We start from the raw sequence: 23,013 nt of genomic DNA, 5'->3' as shown, positions 1-23,013 counted from the left end.
ATTTTTCAGATCTGTGAACCAGAAAGTGGTAACAAATATGTTAAGTACTTAAATGAAAACCAGACTTGTAATCTTGACAGCCAATGTTGAAAAACCTCAACCAAATGATTTCCGTGTGGATGCAGAGGTTTGATTTTAATTTCTTCCTGTAATCCAAAGTTAGATCCGATATTATTTACAAATCAAAGGAAGTGCACAGATATCTGCATTTTCCATAATTGTGGTGAAAACAGCAGTAGGAATTGAATCCGCTTTTTTTTTCCTAAAAATCACTCAAAAATAATTTTTAAATTAATTATTTCATTTAAGATACCACTTATTTAAGATCCTTGTTTGTGCTGAACTTTGCATATGGAGCAGCATGTTGTTCAAGAAACAGAGAACATTGACTTTTTGGATATATATATATATATAGAAAAAAAAAAATATGTATGTACACATACATATTATCATGCAGTATAAATACGGCCAAGCAAGTTTTGATCAAACTATGTAGATTCAAGCTAATTTTTCCTCGTAAAATTTATGTGTGAGGGCTCTGTGCCAGGATCTTTGACTCTGGGTTTTAACTGCTAGTTAACTGCTGGTTAAACTGGCTATATGAAAGCTATTTAAACTGTACTTACATACTGCACTCCTTTAGCTGTGGTCTATGTAGCATAACAAGTTATTCTTATTCTTAGGGACATGGTTGTCCTGGTTTTGCAAGGATAAAATTTATAGAATCATTTTTCTGTTACTTTTTTTTTTTTTTTTTCTGTTTGTGGCCAGCTGTGGGGTGGTGATCAAGGCCATTAGCAGTTAAATCCAGGGCAGCTGCCCCAGTCTGGCCCACAGGTGTGTTCTATATCATTAATGTCAGGTTCACTATAAATGGGAAAGCTGCTGGGGAGGGGTGGGCTCTTTGCTCTGCTCTTTTCAATGGTTACTGTCCCTGGAGGGACTTGCCATCACTCTATGAGCTGAGTATAATTTTGTGTCTTTTGTATTAGTATTGATGTTGTTTTTCTTATTTATTAAATCTGTTTAAATTTCAGCCTTTGAGTCTCCCTCCTTTTCCCAATTCTCTTTCTCAGTTGGGGAGGGGAGATTGGGTAAGAGAACAGCTGGTTATTGTTTAGCCCTGGGTGTGGACTAAACTGAGACAATGGTTTAGAGGTTGACTGGGCAGTGTTAGATTAACAGTTGGACTCGATGATTTTAAGGGTCTTTTCCAACCTGTATGATTCTATGGTTCTGTGATTCTATTCCATGATTGCCCCATTGCTGTGTGTTTTGCTCCCCTGCATGCTCCAACATGAACTCAGGACTAGGAGAAATACAGCTGCTGCGTGTGTTGTGGGATCTTCTTTCTCTTCCCAGTATGAGGTTAAACTGCAAAGTAGTGCTGTGCCAACTTAATAGTGAACCTGAAACCGGAGAAGTCATGGTTTGATCTCTGAAGAGCAAAGTACAAAATCTGCTGATCAACTAAAAAAGTATTCTTTATTTGACTTTCTTCTGTCTAATGAATAGCTCATATTCTTTGTCTTAACAGTTAGCAAGAAAACATATTTCATCTGTTTCAGATGTTTCATGTGTTTCATCACAATTTCACAAATTTTAGTGACTAATCTAAGGGCAGTTGGATTTGGCCCTAGTTAATGTTTGGTAAGACAGGAGACAGAACAAATGGTAAGAGGCAAGCCCAGATGGAAAAACATCTTGAAGCTTTTGAAGAATTAATTATCCAACTAATTAGCTGGCAGTCTCACAAGAAGGAGGGATGGAATTTTGCTGTATCCTTAGGAAATGAAGAAGTCTGATAGATCCTATGCTGAGATATAGCTATCGGCCATGATGATGGTGGAGTTAGCTGCTTAGCCAGACTATCTCTGTGTGGGTGCACAGGATGACACTTGGTTTTGCATAAGTAAAAATACTTACCCCTCTGCATAGAGCAAAAAGTGCAGTTGAGTGGTCTGTTACATAGAACGCTGGGCTCTGAAGACACCTGTGCTAGTCCAAAGAGTGGTGAACTGTATGTACTTGCCACAGTCACACAGGAATATAGCCACAGATGGCCTGCCTGAAGATGCTTTAGGTTGACGTCTTTAGCACTGTCATGAGCAACTGCTGGAGTTCTGCTGACAGCAGCATTTCCTGAATGCCTGAAGGTCTCCTTCTGGGCATAATCAGAAATTCCTTAGTCTTGTTGTAGATCATATTCCCTACGTGAAAAATAAGGAAGACTGTCGTATTATCTGGGGTATTAAGTGGGGAGCACTGAAGTTCCAAGTTGGAATGGTTATTTATATATTTGTTGGTCAGAGAGTCTGTGGAAGAATCTGATAATTTCCTCGTTTCCCAGGTAGGACATTCACCTGTACAGGAAGAGACCAGTGCTGCTTGTACAGATTTTTTTTTTTTAACTGAAGGTGTATTGATACAGCTACTGCTCAGTAGCTTTGGCGTTTGTTTGGCACCTTCCTTGAACTAGGTGTTTGTCCTGATGAATCCATGTAATGACAAACCATGCCATTAGTCACACTCCACCATTTCTTTCCTTCAAGATAAGGTGCTGGACTCTGGGTATTAAATTTTTATCTTGAAAAGCTAGTTTCAGGAGCTGTTAAAGCTTATTTAAGGGTAAATCGTGGCTGCAAAGCCCACTGACACTTACAGTTTGCATTACGTATTTCTGTTATTATTGATGGAAAAAGCTATTTGTGCTGATGGTATCAATCAGGAAGTCAAACAAATCTGCCACGCTCAAACTCTGGAGGGTTAATTATAAAAATTCACTCATTGTTAGGAAAATGAGACCTTGATATATTAACCATCATGGGATAGGTGTCCAAGTTTTCCCTGTGATAAATGTAAAGACAATTTTAAAGGCTGTGCTAACTGATTTTCTTCTGTTTTATTTGTTTGTTGTTAGTGACTTCTGCTATCATTTCATATCAGGTAATGTCAAAGTATTAGACTGGGGATCTGAAAACTTGTGCATTAGGGGACAGCAGTACCTTCTCATGGCTTTTAAACTCTGGCCACGCTACACTAGTATAGAACAACTGGTTATTGTTTAGCCCTGGGCATGGGCTAAACGGAGATGACTAAGTGTGACACAGGCCAACAAGTACTTGGTTGTGGTCCAGAGCGGAGAGACGTACTTCAGCCTGGGCAAAGCATGACATGAGTGAGTGATGTTGCTTCTAGACCCAAGATGGTTCCATTATACAGTTAGTGTTTGTATAATCTGTTTTAAGAACTTGTTGTATGGTAAGCTACCTTATCATATTCATACAAAAATAAGTTTATCCATGCATAAGAGAAAGGACTAATGCTAGATTGTTAAATCTACCTCCTTAATGTCAGGTTTGACAGAATTTTGCCTCTCTGGCAGCTTTTCTCTGCAAGTGAGACTGATGACTGGTTCCAGGGAAGGAGACAGGTTTTGTCAGCAAGGGCTGCAGCTCTGTTTCTCTTCCACCTGAAGAAAATGGGGATTTTGGATATAAGTACAAGGCTGAACTTTGGTGTCTGGATGAATTTCTAGGACACGTGCAAATATCTGGTAGTGACCCTGTCTCAACTGCCAGGGCTAACTGACTGCTGGCAGCCTCTGGTAGAGAAGCCGCCCCTGCTTTGGTAGAGAGCTCAAAGCCCTGCTCCGCACACACTTGCTGCATGTGTGCAGGGTAAGCAATCGCATGGTGACCTCCACGCAGCTCCAGGCAAACTGCTGCTGCTGCCCAACTGGTGAGTAAAAAGATTGAACTGTTGCCGATACGCTACCCTGCAATCAGAGGAGTGATTGAGTGTGGGTATGCCCATGCAGAAGGCTTCAGTGGAGCACCTAAAGGGAAAAAGTGGAGTGTTTTTCTGTAATTTAGTGGCTTTTCTCTGCCTGTAGTGTTTGAAATGATTAAAGACACACAGGGGGCCTCTCCAGCTATTGGCACTGGGTTTGCTGTTCAGCTGTGGGATTAGATGTCTCTGTTTTCACAGCTGTCTGCCATCTGGAACTAACTGCTCGGACTGGGTGCTCTGCTTAAGACCTCAGCCTGAAATAAAAGCATGTAATTGTGAAACATATTGCAAACAATAAATAAGTGTTTTGGAAGAAATTAATTTAGAAGAAGGTTTATGAAAAAATAGTTTAGAGGCTGACAGATGTGCAAGAAGGAGAAGGATTAGTGCTGTAACTAGAACATTAGAGCAAGCAGAGCTTCAAATTCTTCACAGTGAGTTGAAATAAATGTGATCATTATCAAGAATTAATCTCTCACTAATCCAAAACATTCTTGCAGATGTTTTTCATTAATTGGAAAATACTTAATAAAATAATTAAAGAAATGCCATGTTTTTTTCTTCATTTGGTTTAAGGCATGATGTGATTAGCTGTGCAAAATCTCCAAGAAAATAAAAAATAATTTTGAAGTCCATAGATTTTGATATTTATCCCCATTTACAGCATTACTAGCTAAGGGTCTTAGCTAAAAAATAATTTTAAATACTTTAAAAATACTTGGGAAATAGGTGGTGAAGAGGTTAAAAAAGCATAACAATAATTTTCATATAAGATAGCATAGCCTGGTTCCACTTTGTGCCTTTTTCAATTTATTTTCTTATCGTCATGCCTAAAAGCTGTGAAAACGTTTTGGGCACAAAGCCACTGGTGTATTCATGAGAACACCTGTCTGATACACGGTTAGCAGCTCCTCTTTTAGCAGTTTTTGGAAGATTCAGTAGTTACAGTCAACATTTTAGTACTTATGATGTAGTAATTAGACCCAAGTGTATACTAAGAAAAGTGCTTTTACCTTTACTTACTCCCAAATGCCTGAGTGGAGATAGACTAGCAAGGGAAATTTTTGGTTTATGTGACATTGCCCAAAACACAATATACAAAGTGATGAAGTATGTGAAGTCCCCACCCTGGAAACCTTTGTGCGTGTGTTTGGTTTTGCTTACTGGAGTCAGGATTTTAGGCACATGTATTTGAAAGATTCTACTCCAAGAATAATTTTTTGTTTTGATCAATAATTTTTATTCCAGCATCGTGATTTGCTATCTACCTTGCAGTATTTGAGAGTTTAAGTCTCTGTTGTAGAAAAAGTAGTAGTTCGGGCTCTCTCACAGCCACTTGCTCTCTCTTTCACTCAATTTTAAAGACCAAATTGTGGCTCTCAAAATATTGCTGTACTGCAACTAATCATCATCAGCAGCTGCTGCCTAAAAAATAAAAACATCCATCTACTCTTTGTGTTTTTGAAATAGAAGCTTGGAAATATATTTTAGTGCAGCATGAAGTTGAACTGTAAGGAGGATACTGTTTTTGTCAGAAAGCATTGGTGGCGATGTTTAAATGGAGCAAGAAAGCTAAAAATGTATGAACCAAAGAAAAGGAACTTGGGTGTTTTGCAGGGAGGGGAGTGTTTGACCATTATGTTTAAGGCCTTCCTCTGCTTCTGGGGCCCGGTGTAGGATTTTTTGCATGTTTCAGCTGAGGAATAGTTCCATTTCTACTCTTAGTTGGTGAGCTTGTGATAATCCACATAAAATAAATCCAGTGTCCATTTTCCTCCTAAAGCCACTTCACATTTGGCACACCTCTTGCAGCAGGAGGAGCATGGAACGGTGTCGTGGCCACAGCATGCAAAGGGGAGCTGAGCACTAACCAGGGAGAAAAAGCCCAGTTCACTACGCTTTGGTAAAACCATAGTTGTTGTGGACATGCTGCTTCTAGTCACGGCTATTTCAGAGGGACACGAAGCCAAGACGCTTAGGTGCTGGTCAGTGTTGTATGTGCAAATGCTAGACAACAGCGAGCAAGATCTGTTCACTGTCTTGTAAACAAAATCAATTTCAAGCGGTGATCTGTTAAAATTTTGTATTTTTAGAGTTATGTATGAAGTACATTTGCACCATATAATGCTGGGAAGAATAATTCACAAAGAGCATGCCTTTTAGAAATGTCTTTCCTGGCTGCATTGCTTTGGCAGTAATGTCAGATGGGAGATTGTTTTTTGTGGCTACACAAAGTACTTGTGCTTAATTGAATCCACAGCCTGGATTTAGAGAGCAAAGCAAAGAGCCTCTCAGGCCACTACTAGTAGCCTTCACGATAATGTTGTCACTCCTATTACAACTCTGCTGCCTGTTTTGCTGCAGAAATCAACATTTTAACTCCCAAGTCCTTATTTCCAAGAGGTGAACGAGTTAAATAATTACAGATGAGTGCTTTGGCCTGTTCAGGAATGGAGGGGAATGCAGTCCTGACTGCAGCGGTTAGGCAGCATGAGTGTAGGAAATGTGCACAAAACCATTCCTGTCAGGACAAACAGTGCTTTGTGGGGTCCACGTGGTAAATGGCACCCCCTGAAATATAACAAGTATTCAAAATTACAGATGAGATTAAATGACTAACCATAGTGGTGAATCTTTCTGAGATGCTTTTATACAGCCTCAAGCATGGGGATATTGATCTTTCAAAATGCTGCAGGCAGTGCAGAGCGATACTTGCCAGTGCGCCAACCCTAAATCATTGATGTGCGTTTACATGCTGTTTAGTTATGCGGAGGAACATGAATGGTTGTATTCCATAAATGTTTTGCAAAGGAACATAAATTCATCATTTTTAATGTTAAATTCAAGTTAGCAATGAGCTCAAGGCTTGCTAGGAAGAGAGACACTAGGTGGTTTTTCCAAGAAGCTTAAAATGTTCCAATGTGTATGGTAAAGAAAAACATTGCTCTTTGGGGGAGCTTTCAAAGTTGAAAGAACACGTGTCACAAGATATGAGAAGAGAAGGGAAACTTCAGGTGACAGAGCAGACTAAGAGGATTGTGGGGATGTTCAGAGGGTGGCTGAGAACTGGTTAAGGATGGAAACAAAGCCACTTTATGAAAGGAATGGGGGATAAAGCTGAGGAAGCCAGCAATCAGTGGCACAACAGTGAGTATTCCTTCTTAGATATTTACTTATCTGAAATGTGTCAAATGGAATTAGCAATGCCTGCTAACTAATGACAACAGGATTACAGACCTTGTCATGGTTCACTCATAAAACAAGTAGATCTTAATCCTGTACTTTGACTGGCAATGATGGCTTTAATTGAAAGCTTTTCATTCCAGAAACTAGACACTCCAGGTATCTTCACCATTAAAAATGCAAACGTCCTGAAAAGGGGGGTGAGAAGCAAAAATGATACTTCTGATCTTCAAAAATGAATTAGATTGAGCTCGTTTAATTAAAGAGGCTTAAATGAAATAGAATCATTTGATCTAGTGGGCTTTTTTTGTAATCTGAAAGCAGATGTTGATATTAGAAGAGATTGTCGACTGTAAGAAATTGCTCCTTACTAAGCAATGGTCGATAGAGTGGTTTCCACTACTTATGCTATCTGTAATTTAGTCTGATAGGAATATTTTTAGTTCACTTAAATAGCAAGTACTTGGCTAAATTATTGTATTTTCCTTGTTTAAGCAATTGGCCATGCCTTGTTATTACTTGTATCTGTTTCTTTTACCTTAGGAAAAGTAGTACATTTTTACTGTGGAAATATACACTGACAAGAAGTGTTTGTTGATATTATTTCAAAAGCTTGATATGTCCAGCTTTCTCTAATGTTTGTTTTCTTTTGGTGTTAATGCTGAGTCATACCTCAGCTTCCCATAAATTCTCAACTGTAGCAAATATTATTTATAAAACTATAAATGTAATTACTGATCAGTACATTTTGGATTATTCAAACTGGATCAACTATTTTCACTTCAGTTTTGAACTCACTGCTGAGTTTTGAATTTCTGACCAAAAAGTACTTTGTTCCAAGTCACCCTTGATTCCCCGTAATGGTTAAAATCATTGCACTGCTCATGGTATGAAAAAAAAAACCTCAGCTTTATTGCTTTCTGCAGCAGAAATCACAAAGTGGCTACTGTTAAAAATCAAGAAATGCCATTAGTTTGGGGACTCATAGGGAAATCTATTTCAGATGGTAATTTAGAAGCAAAGAGAACAGCAGTAATAGTGATAATAATACTTTGCTCTCTGGTTAGTATTTTCCCATAAGTCATTTGTCGTAGAAGTATGAGAGAATGATAAATGACGAGGCTTTTAAAATGGTCTTTGGTGGAAATATATTTACTTCATGTTAGCAGTGCCTGAGACTCTACATCAATTTACACTGATGAAATCATGGTACAAAAATTTCTATTGTGTGTTGCTTCTCTAGTGCTCTTAGCTGCATTTTCTTAATGTGAATCGAGTTTGGTGCATAATATTGATATTGGTTTGATTCTATTGTTAAGCTGTGCAAGGACATATGTGACCATTGTAATTTAACAATAAAGTAAAGAAAAAGGCTACAACTCTGAGACGATTATAGCTGAAATAAGAGTCTAGTGACAGGCATTGACAACTCAGGAAAAAGAGTATGCAGGAGTACAGACAAAAAGGATTAAGAGCGTTATTACAGGAAATGCTGGTAGCTGTGATTCTGTGTTTTATACCCGTCTGTACCTTTTGGCTTGTTAGTATCTCTGATGTTTGTTTCTTATTAACCCGGACTGGGAAAGATAGTGCCAATGAAGAAGTTTGGGACAACGTGTACCTAAATTGTGGTGCAGTGAAGTGCTCAAAGGTCTCCTGGGTGACAGGAGAAAGGCAGACGTGTAGCCCGTTGGAGCATACGTCTGAGTACATAAGGATTTCCATGTCATAAACCTTCCTCATCATGGCTGTATTTGTCTCCTGCCTTTTTTGCCATCCCTGTACTCCTCCAAAGTCTGTTGTTATTCTTTTTTTCCCTTTTTTTCTCCCCCCTGCCCTTTATCTTTCTTTTATTGCACTTAGTCATGGAGCCTGGAGCTCAGTCTCACAAAATTAGTGAACTTGAAATCCTTTGCAACAAAGTGAGCAGGGAAAGAAAAGCAGAGAAGGCTGAGAAGTGGCAGTGAAGGAGGAAAGGACTGTCTGTCTTGTCTGCTACTCGCAGGAAAAGAAGGACAAGCCTAGGCTTGAAAATAAAGGGCATTTTTATAGCACACTTGGAGTAAAATATTTGTATGTCGGAGTCAGAAATAGTGTCGGCAAGCTGAGAGAAGTTAACAGCAGTCTGCTATTTATTTTTGGTTTTCCTGTAAGTTCTCACACCGTGGTATAAAGCTGTAACTTACATTTATGATGAATGTACTGCACTGTATGTACTGGCAGAAGTGTGTCTAATTTCACAGCTAGAAAAATAGATGATTTTATTAGATAGAATGGAATTAATGCAAAATTTCTTTATCTATTCAAGTGTTATAAAACTTGTCTCCTGTATGATTCTGAGGAATGTAATAATATTTCTTAAAGTGAATCGAAACATTTCAGCTGAGAAGACAATTTCAAAAGAAGAATTTGGCTTGGCATAAGTATGAAAAGTTTGCTTAGTTTGTCCAAATTGATAATAAAAGGAAATATGAAGCCAATGTTGGTGAAAACTCATGCTGAATTATTCTGTAGACTGTTCTGAGCCTGAGGAAATTACATATTCATTGCTGAACATTCATTCAATCTACCAAAATGTTCTTTTTTCTCTCCGTCCCTCTTACCTCATCCAGATTTATATTTTTGAGAATAACATCTACTATCAGCCTGATGTAAAGAGTAGCTCGTTGCGCCTGACATCTTCAGGAAAAGAAGGAATTATTTTTAATGGAATTGCAGACTGGTTGTATGAAGGTAAGCCGGACAAATATATCTATATATTAAAACAGATGAGAAGTTCTTGTATGGACCCAATGGCACAAATCTATTCATTTCAGAAAATGCTGTCTAAGGTTGTTTTTGCTTCTTCGCCTTCTCATTTTCTTGCAAAATTGCCTTTGTATCTATTTGTAATTTGTATTGACTGCTGTTTTGCATATAACAGTATTTTCTGAGAAAGATTAATTTATTTTCAACTAAAACGTATTATGAAGACTAGGCAGTATGTAAAAAATGCCATAGTAGTGAAATCTTGATGTGGGATTTTACTACCAGCTTCAGTGGGGCTGGCTTTTCAAATAGAGCTGTTCAAATAAAACTAAGCACTCTCTGTTTTGCTTATCTAGAATAACTCTATTCATACCTTTGGAGCTATTCTGGGTTTACAGTGCAAGTGAGGAGGGAAAGGACTGGGTTTGTTGCTTGTGTAAACAACAGTGCCAATCTATTTACAGTTAAAGCATCCTAGTAGAAGAAGGCACAGAAGAATCGTAGTGTAGAAGCAGAACTGGCTACGTTTTCTTTTTTACTGCTGGACATAGCGAAAGGAGATCAAAGATGATACTGCCCGGTGCCTCACTCTTTTTTTTTTTTTTTTTTTTTTTTTAAAATCACTCTCCTTCAGACTAAGTGGTGGTTATTGTGCTGTGTGTTAGCATAACTCACGAGAGCCTCCAGCCCCTCAAGCCAGGCAGTTAACATTGTGCTTGAATTTAAGAACATGCTTAAATCCAATTTGAGTGTTTTGACAAGATCAAAAAGTATTATAACTTACCTCAACAGTGGCTGCTGCTTTGGCTTTAATCAACCTGGGCTAGACTCCTGGAAAACTTGCTGTTGCTGGAAACCACTGCCTAAATGGAGTGGAGGGCAGCCGAGTCTGTGATATCCTCTGGCTTCTGAAGCCATCTTCTGCATAGTACCATAGGATGTTTCTCTCTGTACCCAAAATGCTTTTAACACAATAATACATTAAAAAATGGGAGTAGATTATCCATCTGATACAAGAGCTTAAAATTAATACACATTTCAGTTATTCTTTCTATGAGATTCATTAGTTTTATGGATAAATAGCTCAGTGTTAAATACTCAGTTACCTGAAGTATGCAGCTTCTCCTATGTGGAGTTTTGCAGGGCAGAGTGTTTTTTTAGCAATGGTTTTACGGCATATAGCAAGAAACTTCAGTGGGGCCCTTAGAAATGATCTTCCTCGTGGGATTTCATTAGTTATGAGCAGATAGCTCATATAAATATTTTTTAAAATCTCTGCCCAAGTAAACTGAAACTAGAATGGTAGTTTGCATCCCTTAGCCATATAAATGCCTGTGTCTGATAAATACACACTTCCAAGGTTTCTATTAATGTTTTGAAATTCTTTAATGTATCAGCACATTTCAAAACTTAAGGGCGAAGGGATGGAATATCATTTTATGTGCACTTCATATTCTTCAAATCTAACATGGCTGCAAGTAAATTGAAGAATTTAAGCATATGTAGCTCATTGAAGTTGATAATAGTATATAGAGTGTTTGCTAAAACAAAGTTAAGTTAGTAAGAGTCAGAGTCATGGATGCAACAAGGCAACTCTGGCAGCAATTCTGCAAGCCTTTTGAGGTCACCTGTTCAGAAGAGGGCAGCTTGTGTTTCTTTTCTCTTTGGGGTGCAGCTGGGGGCAGCATGGAGCTGCGGTGAATGACATAATGAAGGATCATTATACAGCTCTACTCCACAGAATAGAGTGGAGTATATTCAAGTCTCATATTCAAAATGGAATATGAGATTCTTTAAAAAACATTCCTTTCCAGTCTGCAAAGTATCATAAGGATTTCGTAGGATAATTCAGGTTGGAAGGGACCACAAAAGGTTGCCTGATGCAACTGATCAGTTCTGATATTTGCCAGGCATTTTATTTGAGCTGTCTGGAAGGGGTGGAGTAGACCCCATCTAAAATTATACAGATAGAAGTTTAAGACATATTTTAATGGAAGAAATGTCAGGGGTTTTATGTGATTTGGACCTCTGCATTTATGAGATCTACATTTAGGAAGTAAAGAGAATCAAAACTAATTTCTTTTATTTGAAACATGCCAATATGCTAATTTTTTTATATTTCAGCTTTCCTATGTATCTGAAAGAGGTCGATGTGGATTTTTTATAATTTCATTTGTTTTAAAGATCAACAAAGCTGTTGATAAAACAAATGTCTGTTCCTTTAAGCTGGAAATATTTCATGATGAACAGAAAAAGAAAATGGGGTAACTCGGAAGGAACAGGAGCAGCTAGCACAATAACAGCAATGATGCTTGTCTGAGGTGATGCTCCTGCTTCTCTTTGTGTGCCCATCCTTCCTACAGACACATTTTATTAATTAATGTTTGGGGTCTGAAAGGCTTTAAAGCCTCACAAGACTTCTTTAGCTGACAACAAAACACAGACCTCTTCATATGTTCTATGGGTGATTTTTACCTGTGAACACATGGATACATAGGTCACATACAGGGCTGATTTTCAGAAGGGCCACAAGCCTGCTTCCTCTTTTTTGAAAAGGAAGCCAAGTGTATTCATCCAAGTATCTTATACCTCCACATCAGTTACTGCCCTAGTTTGTTCTTCTTATTCCCTGTCTCTACAGCTATACACGTACCTTTGTCATGAGAAGGGAAAGCAAAAGGTGTCCAGTCTGGGACTAGAAAGTTTCTGAAATATGTGGGAAGTGGTACGCATCCCAAAGCCTTTCTCCTGATACATGTCCTAAAGCCTTCCTTAAGTGATTTTTGCCCATTCTTTTCCTAGTTTTTTAATCCCTGGCCCAAATAGCTGTTGCATTTCCTGACTTACAGAGAACTCTTTGGTTTCCTAGGGGTGCAGTCAGACAGGCAGTGGGCTTTTCTCCACAGTATACATAATTAAAGTTGGGGTAAAAGGGAATTCTGTTTGTACATGTTGGAGGACCACAGTCTGTTGGCACAAATGAATGTACTGCTGCTTTCCTATTAACCATTGTTTAAGTTAGAGCAGTTCTGTACTTTCAGTAATGTTTTTAATAGCATCAGAAGCTGAGCAGGCTGAATATTGTCCAGATGAAGTTAAGAGGTTTTCAGTTGAATTCAGAACTGTTCCTCCTTTTGACCTCATTTGTTTTCTTTTATCATTTGCAGGAGTTTGTTATTAGCATTTTACCTTACACAAGCATTTGGGAATAGCTTTTCTTTGTGTGAATAACCTTGTTTGAATACAAAGAGTAAAATTTTAAAACAAGAACAATTTTGATCTTTGCTATCTGATATTCACCATTCATTCTCTGCTGTTCTCCTGTGTAAAAGGTTTCAGTTATCCAGCCAGGGAGAGAAGCATGACCCAGAATATATGACTTTGAATATGGGATTCAGCTTCATTGCACCTAACCTTATGTAATTCAACCCATTAAACCGCTTCAAAACTTTTAGAATCTGATTAGCATTTTGGAGAGTCTCCATTGACAATTTAAGTAGTTTTGTAGGTAGGCTCTTAAATTAGGTATGCAGTCAGGCCTTTGTTCCAGTTAGTATACTATTCTTAATTAGTTTTCCAGCCAAATTCTTCAAATTTACATACAAAATGCTCACCAAACAAGTCAACATATCAAATACATAATGAAAATAATTTAAGTCTTTTCACAAGTGGAAGACAGAAGACCTGTACAGCATGAATTTGAAATGGGTCAGGAGCTGCTTTACTGGGATTCCAGGAGTTTGAGTGCTGCTTCTATGATTGATTCTGTTTTGTTTCTTTCTAATGTGAAATGCAAAGACAATAAATGTAAGAAAATGTTGCATGACATTTTGGAGAATATTTTCATTTGGAAATCAAATAAAATTTGCATTAAAATAAAAAATTTTGTTTGGATTTTGAAAAAGTTACATTGCAGAAAAATTGAACTTTCTAAGAATTAAAGCTGACCTTTAGACTGAAGCAAGAAAGCCAAAATATTGCACTCCAAAAATTGTTACATAAATATCACTGTGAGGATCTGCACATTACCTTGGTGCCACAGCCCAGAGAAATCGTATATACTAAAATTTTATATTAAAAGAAAAAGTAAGATTGCCAATCCTAAAAAACCTGTCTATTAAAATGGTCCAAATCATTTAAAAATTGAACACATCTAATGAAATGCAATAGAACTAAGCATATGGCAGTTACATTTGTCTTTCATGTTTAGATGATTTATTGACGTCAGTGAAGGTGTTCATTTGAGGAAAATAGTTGAAGTTTGGTCTTTCGATATGCCTTGTTATCCAAACATTCAACCCAGGTTAATGTGAAATTACTGAAATTACAACAGATGCATTTCAAGTAGGCACAGAAAGAACAAATCAGTGCCAACTGAATGAGCTGGAAACTATGTGATAGTTATTTTTATGGACCCTAAGGAGATCTGGTTTTGCAGAGGAACTTCTTCATTCTCACATTGCCCACTGGTGGTCTCCAGACGGTGAAAGACTGGCATTCCTGACCATAAATGACTCTCTGGTGCCCAACATGGTTATTCCCCGGTTTACTGGAGGTCTATATCCGAAAGGAAAACAATATCCATATCCTAAGGTAAGATGAGTGGGAGTGCAGCCCCCACCTCCTGTTCCTTGTTCAGTGATAGTATTCAACCATATGGAAGGCATGTTTCCAGACAGTAACAGAGGCTCATTTTGTTCATGTTGCTTTTCAGGAAATACTAATTACATTTTTTTTCAGTAGACTGTAACACCTTTTGCTGGAAAGAAACTATTGGGTGAGGGAGCAGCAGACAAACTGATTGGTAGTAATTTCATCATTGATATATGGCTTGGTAAAATCAATCCACCACTTCTAAGAGAAGGGTAATATGTTTGAAGGACTGCACAGGAAAAAACATTCTGTCACAACCGCACTGGAGTCATATGCGCTGTGTGCAGAGCTCGGGGCATGTTCCATTGCAGTTATATAGATCTCAGTAAATAATGCTGTTATTAATAAATGTGACTGGCCTTGAATAAGATAAGCCACAGTAAAATCTTTTTCTGGCCATCAAAATGAGGGAAAAAAAAATAGAGCTATCACTGAGTTTCAGAAGATTTAGAGAAGGGTTTTTAGATTCTTGTTGGAAAGTGAAAGAACAGCCCAGACAGTGATACTGTCTGAAATCGCTTCTCAATTTCTGTGGATTTCCTGATTAGGTGCCTCCCTAGCTGTCATTTTTGTGCTGAGCTCCAGCACTGGTATTATCTTCCAACTTATCAGTTTATCCATCCCTTGTGTGCAATTTAAAAGTGTCTGAGTTCCTTTCTGATGGAATATGTAGGTCTGTGTGTGTGGTGGTACTCTGACATTTCAAGGGAAGTTCACTGACGGCTTTAGAAAATATTACTATTACCTTATTCCTGCTACCATTTCTTGCCGATGACCCTTTATTCTTGATGGGTGGACAGTTAGACTATACCAGGTATTATGAAATAATAATATGCATGATATAAATGTAATGTATTTGTGCTATAAACTAATACTCTAAAATAATGAAGTAACAGTATCTTCAGAGGCAGTTTACATATTTGCATTGGCAAAAGACCTTGAGTGACAGAGCAAATTAAAAAATAAGGAATATTTTTAAAAGTCAGCTTTGTAAACAAGGAATGAGTAATTCTATTTCATTAGTAAGTCGGCATAAAAGTGATGCACGATACTACTTCAGTAATCTCATTAATGAAAAAACATTATCTTTATTTAATGTCTCCATTTAATGCCAATTTAGCTACCCGTTAGACTTCATTAATTAGTAATGAAGCTTGTGGTATAGCAACAGAGATTAAAAAAAAAAAAAGGTTTGGTCTTTATTATACAATGAAACCATGGGAGAAAATTATATCTATGATTAAAAAATAAAATTAAACCCACATATGTTTGTGAATACTGGAACATGCGCATTTGTGTACGTCATACACACAGACTGTATTCTTCAAGAAAACCCATGAAAAAGGCAGTTTAAATTGTGTTGAATACATTGAGAGCAAAGTAGGATTTTGATGTAAAGAGTTCTTGCACTGCTGAACAAATGTTTTGGGTATTATACAAAATTTATGCTATTTAAATTGTCATGACCCTGAGTGGTAGAGGAGTTGAGGCTGTTCACTGTCAAGGGAGAGATGTGGTTGTGAGAGTTTTCTACTCAGATGGAAAAAACACCTTCAGCTGCCCAAGTTCACTGCAGGCTGCAGGAGCTCTCGTCATTCACCCCCCTGTAAATGTTTTTATGAAAAAAAAATAAGTTCCAGTAGTCTAATTAAACCGATTTGCAAAACTTTTATTAGCACTAGTAAAAATACACAAATACTTCTTTCTTGTCTCCCATATCACTCAGAAATGAGTCGGTACAGTATTCAGACTATCTGTATTTTGAGATAAGTCCAATTTCTAAAGGGAATTTGTGGCTGTATTTCAGCCAAGCGATTTTGCATTTCTAAATACCCCTGTGAAGAGCCAAAAATACAACTTTGAAGTTTATTCTGATTAAGTCTGTAGAATCAGTGATTTTACCTTGTCCTTCTAATGATCATTTAAGGTCCCTTCCAACTCAAACCTTTCTATGATTCTAATATTAAACAGACGTCAGCCCCAATGAAAGACACACTTTTCATCCCCCATATCCCAAGGACGCTACATAGTGTTGTGATTCCTGTGACTTACATGGAAAAGAAGCTTGAATATGATCTGGCTAGGACAGGGATGTGGGACTAGTAGCATCTCCTTGCCAGCCCTGCAGAGCCTTGCCTTTTATCGCCAGTTCTTTCTCTTCATCGCAGGAACCTCCATTAGTCATGTTACCCGGAGAAGGACAAGTCCCACCTCTCTGTAGATCCTCAGGGCTTATCACACTCTTCCTAGTGGATATATATTAAAACTGCCATTTTATTACCCTTTAGCAACAGGAAGCATTTTGTTTCTCTTAGAGCTGGCCCGACAGAGCAGCTGGGGCCTGAACAGCGCCAAAACCAGAGGTTTCTGTCACAGCAAGCCAGGCAAGGAAGATGGGGGAAAAAGGTGAAGAGGAGGAATGTTTTCCCAGATATAGGACAGCTTTTTGGAAGAAAGAACAATAGTGTCTGGAAGAGACTTTGCTGGAGGCTGTGTTTAACTGTTGTTTTAGGAACTGGCTGTGTTTTTGCATCTGACTTTGCTGAACTGGGCCAAACCACTTGGTCACTTGCTCTGTACAGAAAGGTCTGCCATTGGTAAAGGGCAGTGAGAGAATTACTCTATTAATACTTCATATTTTTAACTATGTAATTCATATGGTTGTACAATTATTTTTTAAATTTTAATAATTTCTCATTATTATAAAGATACTGAATTATGTTAATGAGTTATTCTATTTAGCTATCATTGATTCAGTGCCTCTAAAGCTCCTATTTTCTTTTTTTTCAAAGGCAGGTCAAACAAACCCAACAATAAAGCTGTTTGTAGTTAATCTGTATGGACCAGCACATACACTGGAACTGATGCCACCTGACAGCTTTAAATCAAGGTATATAATTTCATTGTTTAGAAAATCATGTTTAATTTAACCTGTCTCTCAGGCTAATCGTTGCCTTTTTACATCAGCACACTTATCTTTGACTGGAATGCACTTGATCTTCATCCCTGCAGCTGAACATAATGATGATAAAATAAAATACAGCTGTACTGGATTGGTGCTCCTCTGAAAAATCACAAGGATCTGGGACTTGCTCATGTCTGATGTCTTTAGAAGTTCCAATTTACTTGAAATATATGAAATCAAGAATCCTAAGCTATGGTCAAAGGGGCTGAACGTTGCCCTGGTTCTGAGGTTGTTACGGCATTCACTGCCAGCCTTTCCTTGCTGTGTGCCAGCTTTGTTGCTTTCAGTTTCTGAAATGAGATAGCAGAATATAGAAGTGTCTTACAAATGCACAGAACATGTAATCAAGGTGTTCATTTAGAGAGGAATGTTCTGAGCTTTTCAAATCCAGTAGGTTACGGAAAGTTTCATTTCTCATCACAGCTGACAGATGCAGTGAGGTGACAGAAGGTGAGATGTGATGCCACCAGATCACATAGACTAAGAAGGGCTGTGCCATGTTTTTCAGGAGAAACTGCTTCGGAACTTCTGAGCTAATTTAACAGTCCCTTTGACTCTGGGGCTGAAGAAATGAGGTCTGGCTGCAACCGGTGACTCTCCTGCTAAAGTTACTACCTTAAGCTGAGCTCCCGATTACCTGTCCTCACTTCGAGGTGCCTTGAAACTTTTGTTTAAGGGCAAGAAAATTTTCATCCCTTCCCATACGTGTATTCTAGTTTGTAGAATTGCAGTCACCTTGATTGAATTCCCATTGTGGTTTCAGTGCACATGCTAATGATCTTCTAACCCTGAATTATTATATAATGTAGGTAATAATAACAATAAAAGAGTTACCACAGTCCAGATCTGGCTGCAGCCTAAGGGCCAGGGAAGTGCCACTTCCTCTCTTCACTCGGGTCGTTTTCGGATGGAGAAAGGCATGAAAAGGATTGGCAACCATAAAGCTACCACTAGCTAAAAAAAAAACCCACTTCTGTATGTAGTTGTTGGTTTTGCAGTTCCTACAAAACCCAAAAGATTTTATGGTAATTGTTCCCAAAACAACCAGGATGTTATCAGTCGGCCATGATTCACAACCATTGCAACCAATTTTAAGCTGGCATAGCTCTCTTCTACACAAATTGAGGTACCCTAATTTAGTGCAGGAATAATGTAATAGTGAATTATGCCTTGCCAGTTATTTATGTCAGCTGGAATGCTTACTGATTGTGTTGGTGAAAAGAATGATTTTGATGAGTTGTGCTTTCTGAAGTGTTTCTGTTGATGGGCCACTACTGAAAAAACATAATGAAATCTCCTGCAGCTTGCTAACCCTTTCTTAATTTAAGTGATAGTGTAGGATCTGAAAGAGATTGCTTGCCATCAAGATTAGCATCTTAACTCTCTTAAACAGCATTAAAATTGTCCTTTAAATGTCAGAAGGCACAAAGAAGTGAAATGAGAAAGCAATGTGTAAATCCCAAGAAAAAAAAAATTTTTAAAATGTTGTTCAGAGGTTATGATTTCTCTCTAGATTTTTCAGATTCATTCTTCCACCCCAGCAGAATGAAAGTAAAAGTAGAATCAAATGAATGAATATGGGTATCTTAAAACCTTTTTTGCATCTTGAAGCTGAGGGCTAGCAGTAGCTCAATTTGTGGAATTTCTTTTGTGAGCCTTAAGGGGCATCTTTGCCAGATTTTTGAGTCCTTGATAAAGATATTGTTGCTGTTTAGTTGAAATAATATTCATACTTACAATTATGTTTTGCTGCTCTATCAGAAGACAGAGTAAAACTGTTTAAACCTGGAAAAAAGTTAGTTTCATCTTAATTTTGGGTATTAAGGTATAATGCCCATGCTATAAAATTTAGAAAAGTTATATAGTTGTCAGCCAAGTATACTCTAAATGTTGCAGTCTGGCTCTGGATTTGAGTAGCAGTCAGTCGTCACGCTGGTTATCAATCCGTATATATCAATATATATATACAGGTATGAGAATGAGGTTTGAACAGGCCTTTCTAGCGTGGAAATCATTGGAGTTTGTAATGCTTGGGAGATTTTTTTAAAGTATTAGCTTTTTTTTAATAAAAATAATAGCTACTTGTAGGGGTCAATTTTTTCAGTACTTTTCTATTCAATTCATTATGGAGTCATTAGTAAATAGGTAATGGGAGTCTTTCAGAATTAAATGGAATGTGACACTATCATTATAGTTTCATGGATCTTTCAAGGCAGATACATTTTGGAAATACATATTGTACAAGTCATAACCAACTGCTATTACAGGAGAGATTCACTCCTATGCAGAGAAACCACGCAAATGGGTAGGGAATGAGGTTTCTGTTATTTATAACCATAAAAAGTAACATTCAGATTCCCAGCTCTCCCCAGATTGTATGCAGTGCAGGACCTCTGAGGACAGAAAAGTGTTTCTCTGATTTTTAGGGCATCTGGGAACTTGATGTCAGATTGAGTAAATTCAATGTTCTGCCTTCATTTACTGCTTGCAGTGATTCTATAAAGGTTCTTGGTAATATTTCCCAAGTTTTGTTCAGATCATTCTGTTATAAAGATAGCAATAACATTTGTAAATTTACTCCTGAGAGTTTTATTCTGTGGAAGAATTTACCAGCTACTGTGCACTGTTAATGCCACAAAAAGATTGACAGTCTTCCTTTAAACATGTGGTTGTATTCTGTGCAATTACGGTTTCCCCCTTGGTGTTTCTGTTCCACGTGTTCAATTACATTATGTTTTCTTCAGTAGCAAACAGAATTTTGTACTGCAGGGTTTTTTCTCATTAATCCTAGAAAGGCAGTATACATATAAGATGAAATATGTGTGCATTCATACCCTGCTAGCTCCTGAAGTTCCAGTTGGAAAGCAAATACCTCCTGCTGCAAATCTTGAAAAAGTGATATGGATTAACCTGCCTGGACATGACCCTGGGCAACATGCTCTAAGCAAACCTGCTTTGGCAGGAGGTTGGACTAGATGATCTCCAGAGGTCCCTTCCAACCCTTAACCATTCTATGATTTTGTGTGCAAGCGGTCAGTTCAAGCCACTGTAACTTACCAGACTTGAAGAATCCTTGTAGCTGGTGATATTTAGATATGGGATATTAACATGGTATTAAGAAATTATGTAGGCTGATTTTTCAAAACCCATGCTTGAATTTAGACCTGTCAGTCAGAAAAATTTCATTTCTTTTCCAAAGTGGGAAACGCTAAGACAGAGAAAAAGTAAAATAACACATGAAAGAAGTTGCAGTTGAGTTACTAGAGTAGAGCTGTGCTTCCTTACATGATGAAAAGATTTTTTTGCTAGAACTGTGCATTGGCTCTTGAAAGTCTCAACGCGGACGTCATCCACTGCTTGCTTTCTCTGTTCTCAGCCACAATGAGCATGCTGCATTGGCTCTGCACTATTCCCAGACACTGTGACCAGGTAGTTTTAAAATGCGCTATAAGAAATTGTCAGTCCTCTTTCTTACTTTCTCCAATAGTATTTAAATGCCTGAAAAAATGCTAGATATCCGCATTCTCATTGCTTATATACCTGCTCTTAAAGAGACTGAAATGCACAGTCAGACTCTTCTGACTTTGTATGACAAATCTAAATTATTTTTATTGATTTTAATTAATCTTTTGTAATGGAACTGGAAACAGTTAAGAAATGGAGTTTGCATAAATTCAAATATTGCTCTTTCAAGCCTCACCTTTGTTTTTATTATCCACACATTTCCAAATCAACAGAATCATTTGGATATTTATGTACTTCTAGTTTGAAATCACATTTTGAATCTAGAAAGCTTGATTTTATACTTCTGGCAGTCAGTTTATCTGAACCTTGCTTTGGAATAGAAAGCTTATTTGATACTAACTGGAAATGGAAGAGATGGGGGTTGTGCAATTTGGTGTTATGAAAACTGGGATTTACTTCCATCTTTTCTTAGATATGCTATGTCTGGTCACTTCTTTCATGCTTCTGCCCCTCCCCTCTTCTGTAACTTGGCAATAACAATACCTATCTCACAAGGTTAATGTAAAGGATTAATTCACTATCATACCTTAGAGCAAATGTCTGTAATCTATTCAGCCAAAGCCTACAGGATAACAATATATTCACAGACTTTATTTCCTTGAAGCTTTCCCACACAACGCCGAGGTATTTATTGATTATTCCCTTCCCTGTTCAGTGGTAAGAAATGCAAGTTCTGCAGATGGGCCAAGACAAGCCTCTGGGTCAGCAGAGGCTGAGACTCAGCTGCTTGCCCAGCCGTCCTGCTGAGGAATTTGTGGTTGGGACTGAATAGGAGACAACAGCGTGTGCTTATTGTCACCAAGGCTGGACCACTCTAGGCGTGTGGCCAGCAGACTGAGGGAGGTTGCTCTGTCCATCACCCATTAAAGGCAGAGCATCACCCACACCGCTTCGGGGATTCATGGGGGATGATGAGAGTCCATCAGTGGGCTGCCAAGATGGTCATGGCCAGGGCCCATGGCTGCGAGGAAATGGGGAGCAGAGTTTGTTAGCTTGACTAACATGGTGGCCACCAGTCATATAGTATACCAAAATACTAGCAAACTGTAGTTGTCTTAGCTACCTTGCAGGTCGTGTCTCAGTTTGAGTTGTTTTCTATGTGTGTTTCTGAGAATGACATTTTCTATCAGTATCTGTAAATTCTCATATGCTTTTCAATACACAACCATATAAATAATTTAAGAATATAGTAAATATTCCAGAGCATTGTGCATGGGGCAAGTTTCTGTTGCTTACCTTCTTGGACAACAACCTTCCAGCAAACTAATAGAGCATAATAGGTTGGCTTTCTTTAGCTGAACCCTATTATATTTATTATCCAAGTTCAAATCTATTAAAAACATCAACAGATTCCTTCATTATAGCAGATGATACGAAGTTGCAAAGTTTGACGCTTTCTTGAACAGTTTCTTATTTTTAAGTTTAATACTGTGGGTTATTTTCCTGTGATGTTAGTCTATTTCAAATATAAATATCCAATGTTCAAATTTAATTATGATTGTAACTATGCTTCCAGTGTAATGCAGTGCAAATCCCTTTTCTTTGTTCAGCTTATTGTCTCTGTTGACTTTGCTAAGCACTTGGAATCACAGCCAGCAAGACACACATATAACTTTCTAGTCACAAGCATCCCAAAACTTAAAAGTGAAACAAGATGTGCTGGTCATTCTTGAGTGATGATAAATGTATTAGCAAACTGTTAAACTACCTCCATAGAACTGTGTATAAATTGAGATAATCAAAATAAAGGAAAATATTCTATAAGAAGAAAAGATGAAAAAAAATGGATCTCAAGCTTGGCAAAGGATGATAAACACCTTTGATATTTAACTTCTTTTTTAGCAGCAGTAAAAAATTAATCCACATTTCATTAAGTTATCAAGTCTTCAGAAAAAAGTTTATTGCCATAGGCTCAGGAAAGACATTTGCTTTCTTAACACCTACAGTTGGATATTTTTTTTCTCACTGAATAACCTCTGTCCCTTTCAGTCCCCAAGACCTGACCTTTCTCGGTGTGCAGCACCTCCTCAGCCCATGTGAGATGTTCCAGCTCCTGCTCTTGAGCTGACTGTATACATGTCATGGGAACATTGTTTACAGGCGTTAAGGGAAAGCTGTACCGTCTTTATACCGGTTACCTTATATAA

General features: G+C 37.8%; 1 protein-coding gene across 1 annotated transcript in view; it reads left to right on the top strand.

The window, feature by feature from the left end:
- Positions 1-23,013, top strand: part of DPP10 (dipeptidyl peptidase like 10) — a 304,433-nt gene that overhangs the window by 238,742 nt on the left and 42,678 nt on the right. The window contains exons 8-10 of the mRNA XM_068407227.1: positions 9,588-9,708; positions 14,162-14,316; positions 17,169-17,266. Coding sequence (XP_068263328.1) covers positions 9,588-9,708; positions 14,162-14,316; positions 17,169-17,266 — 374 coding nt within the window. The remainder of the gene's footprint in view (positions 1-9,587; positions 9,709-14,161; positions 14,317-17,168; positions 17,267-23,013) is intronic.

This window comes from Nyctibius grandis, chromosome 9 (assembly GCF_013368605.1).
Source record: "Nyctibius grandis isolate bNycGra1 chromosome 9, bNycGra1.pri, whole genome shotgun sequence".
In the NCBI taxonomy this organism is placed as follows: Eukaryota; Metazoa; Chordata; class Aves; order Nyctibiiformes; family Nyctibiidae; genus Nyctibius; species Nyctibius grandis.
The sequence above is the reverse complement of the archived record's forward strand: the minus strand, read 5'-3'. Positions and strand labels throughout refer to the sequence as shown.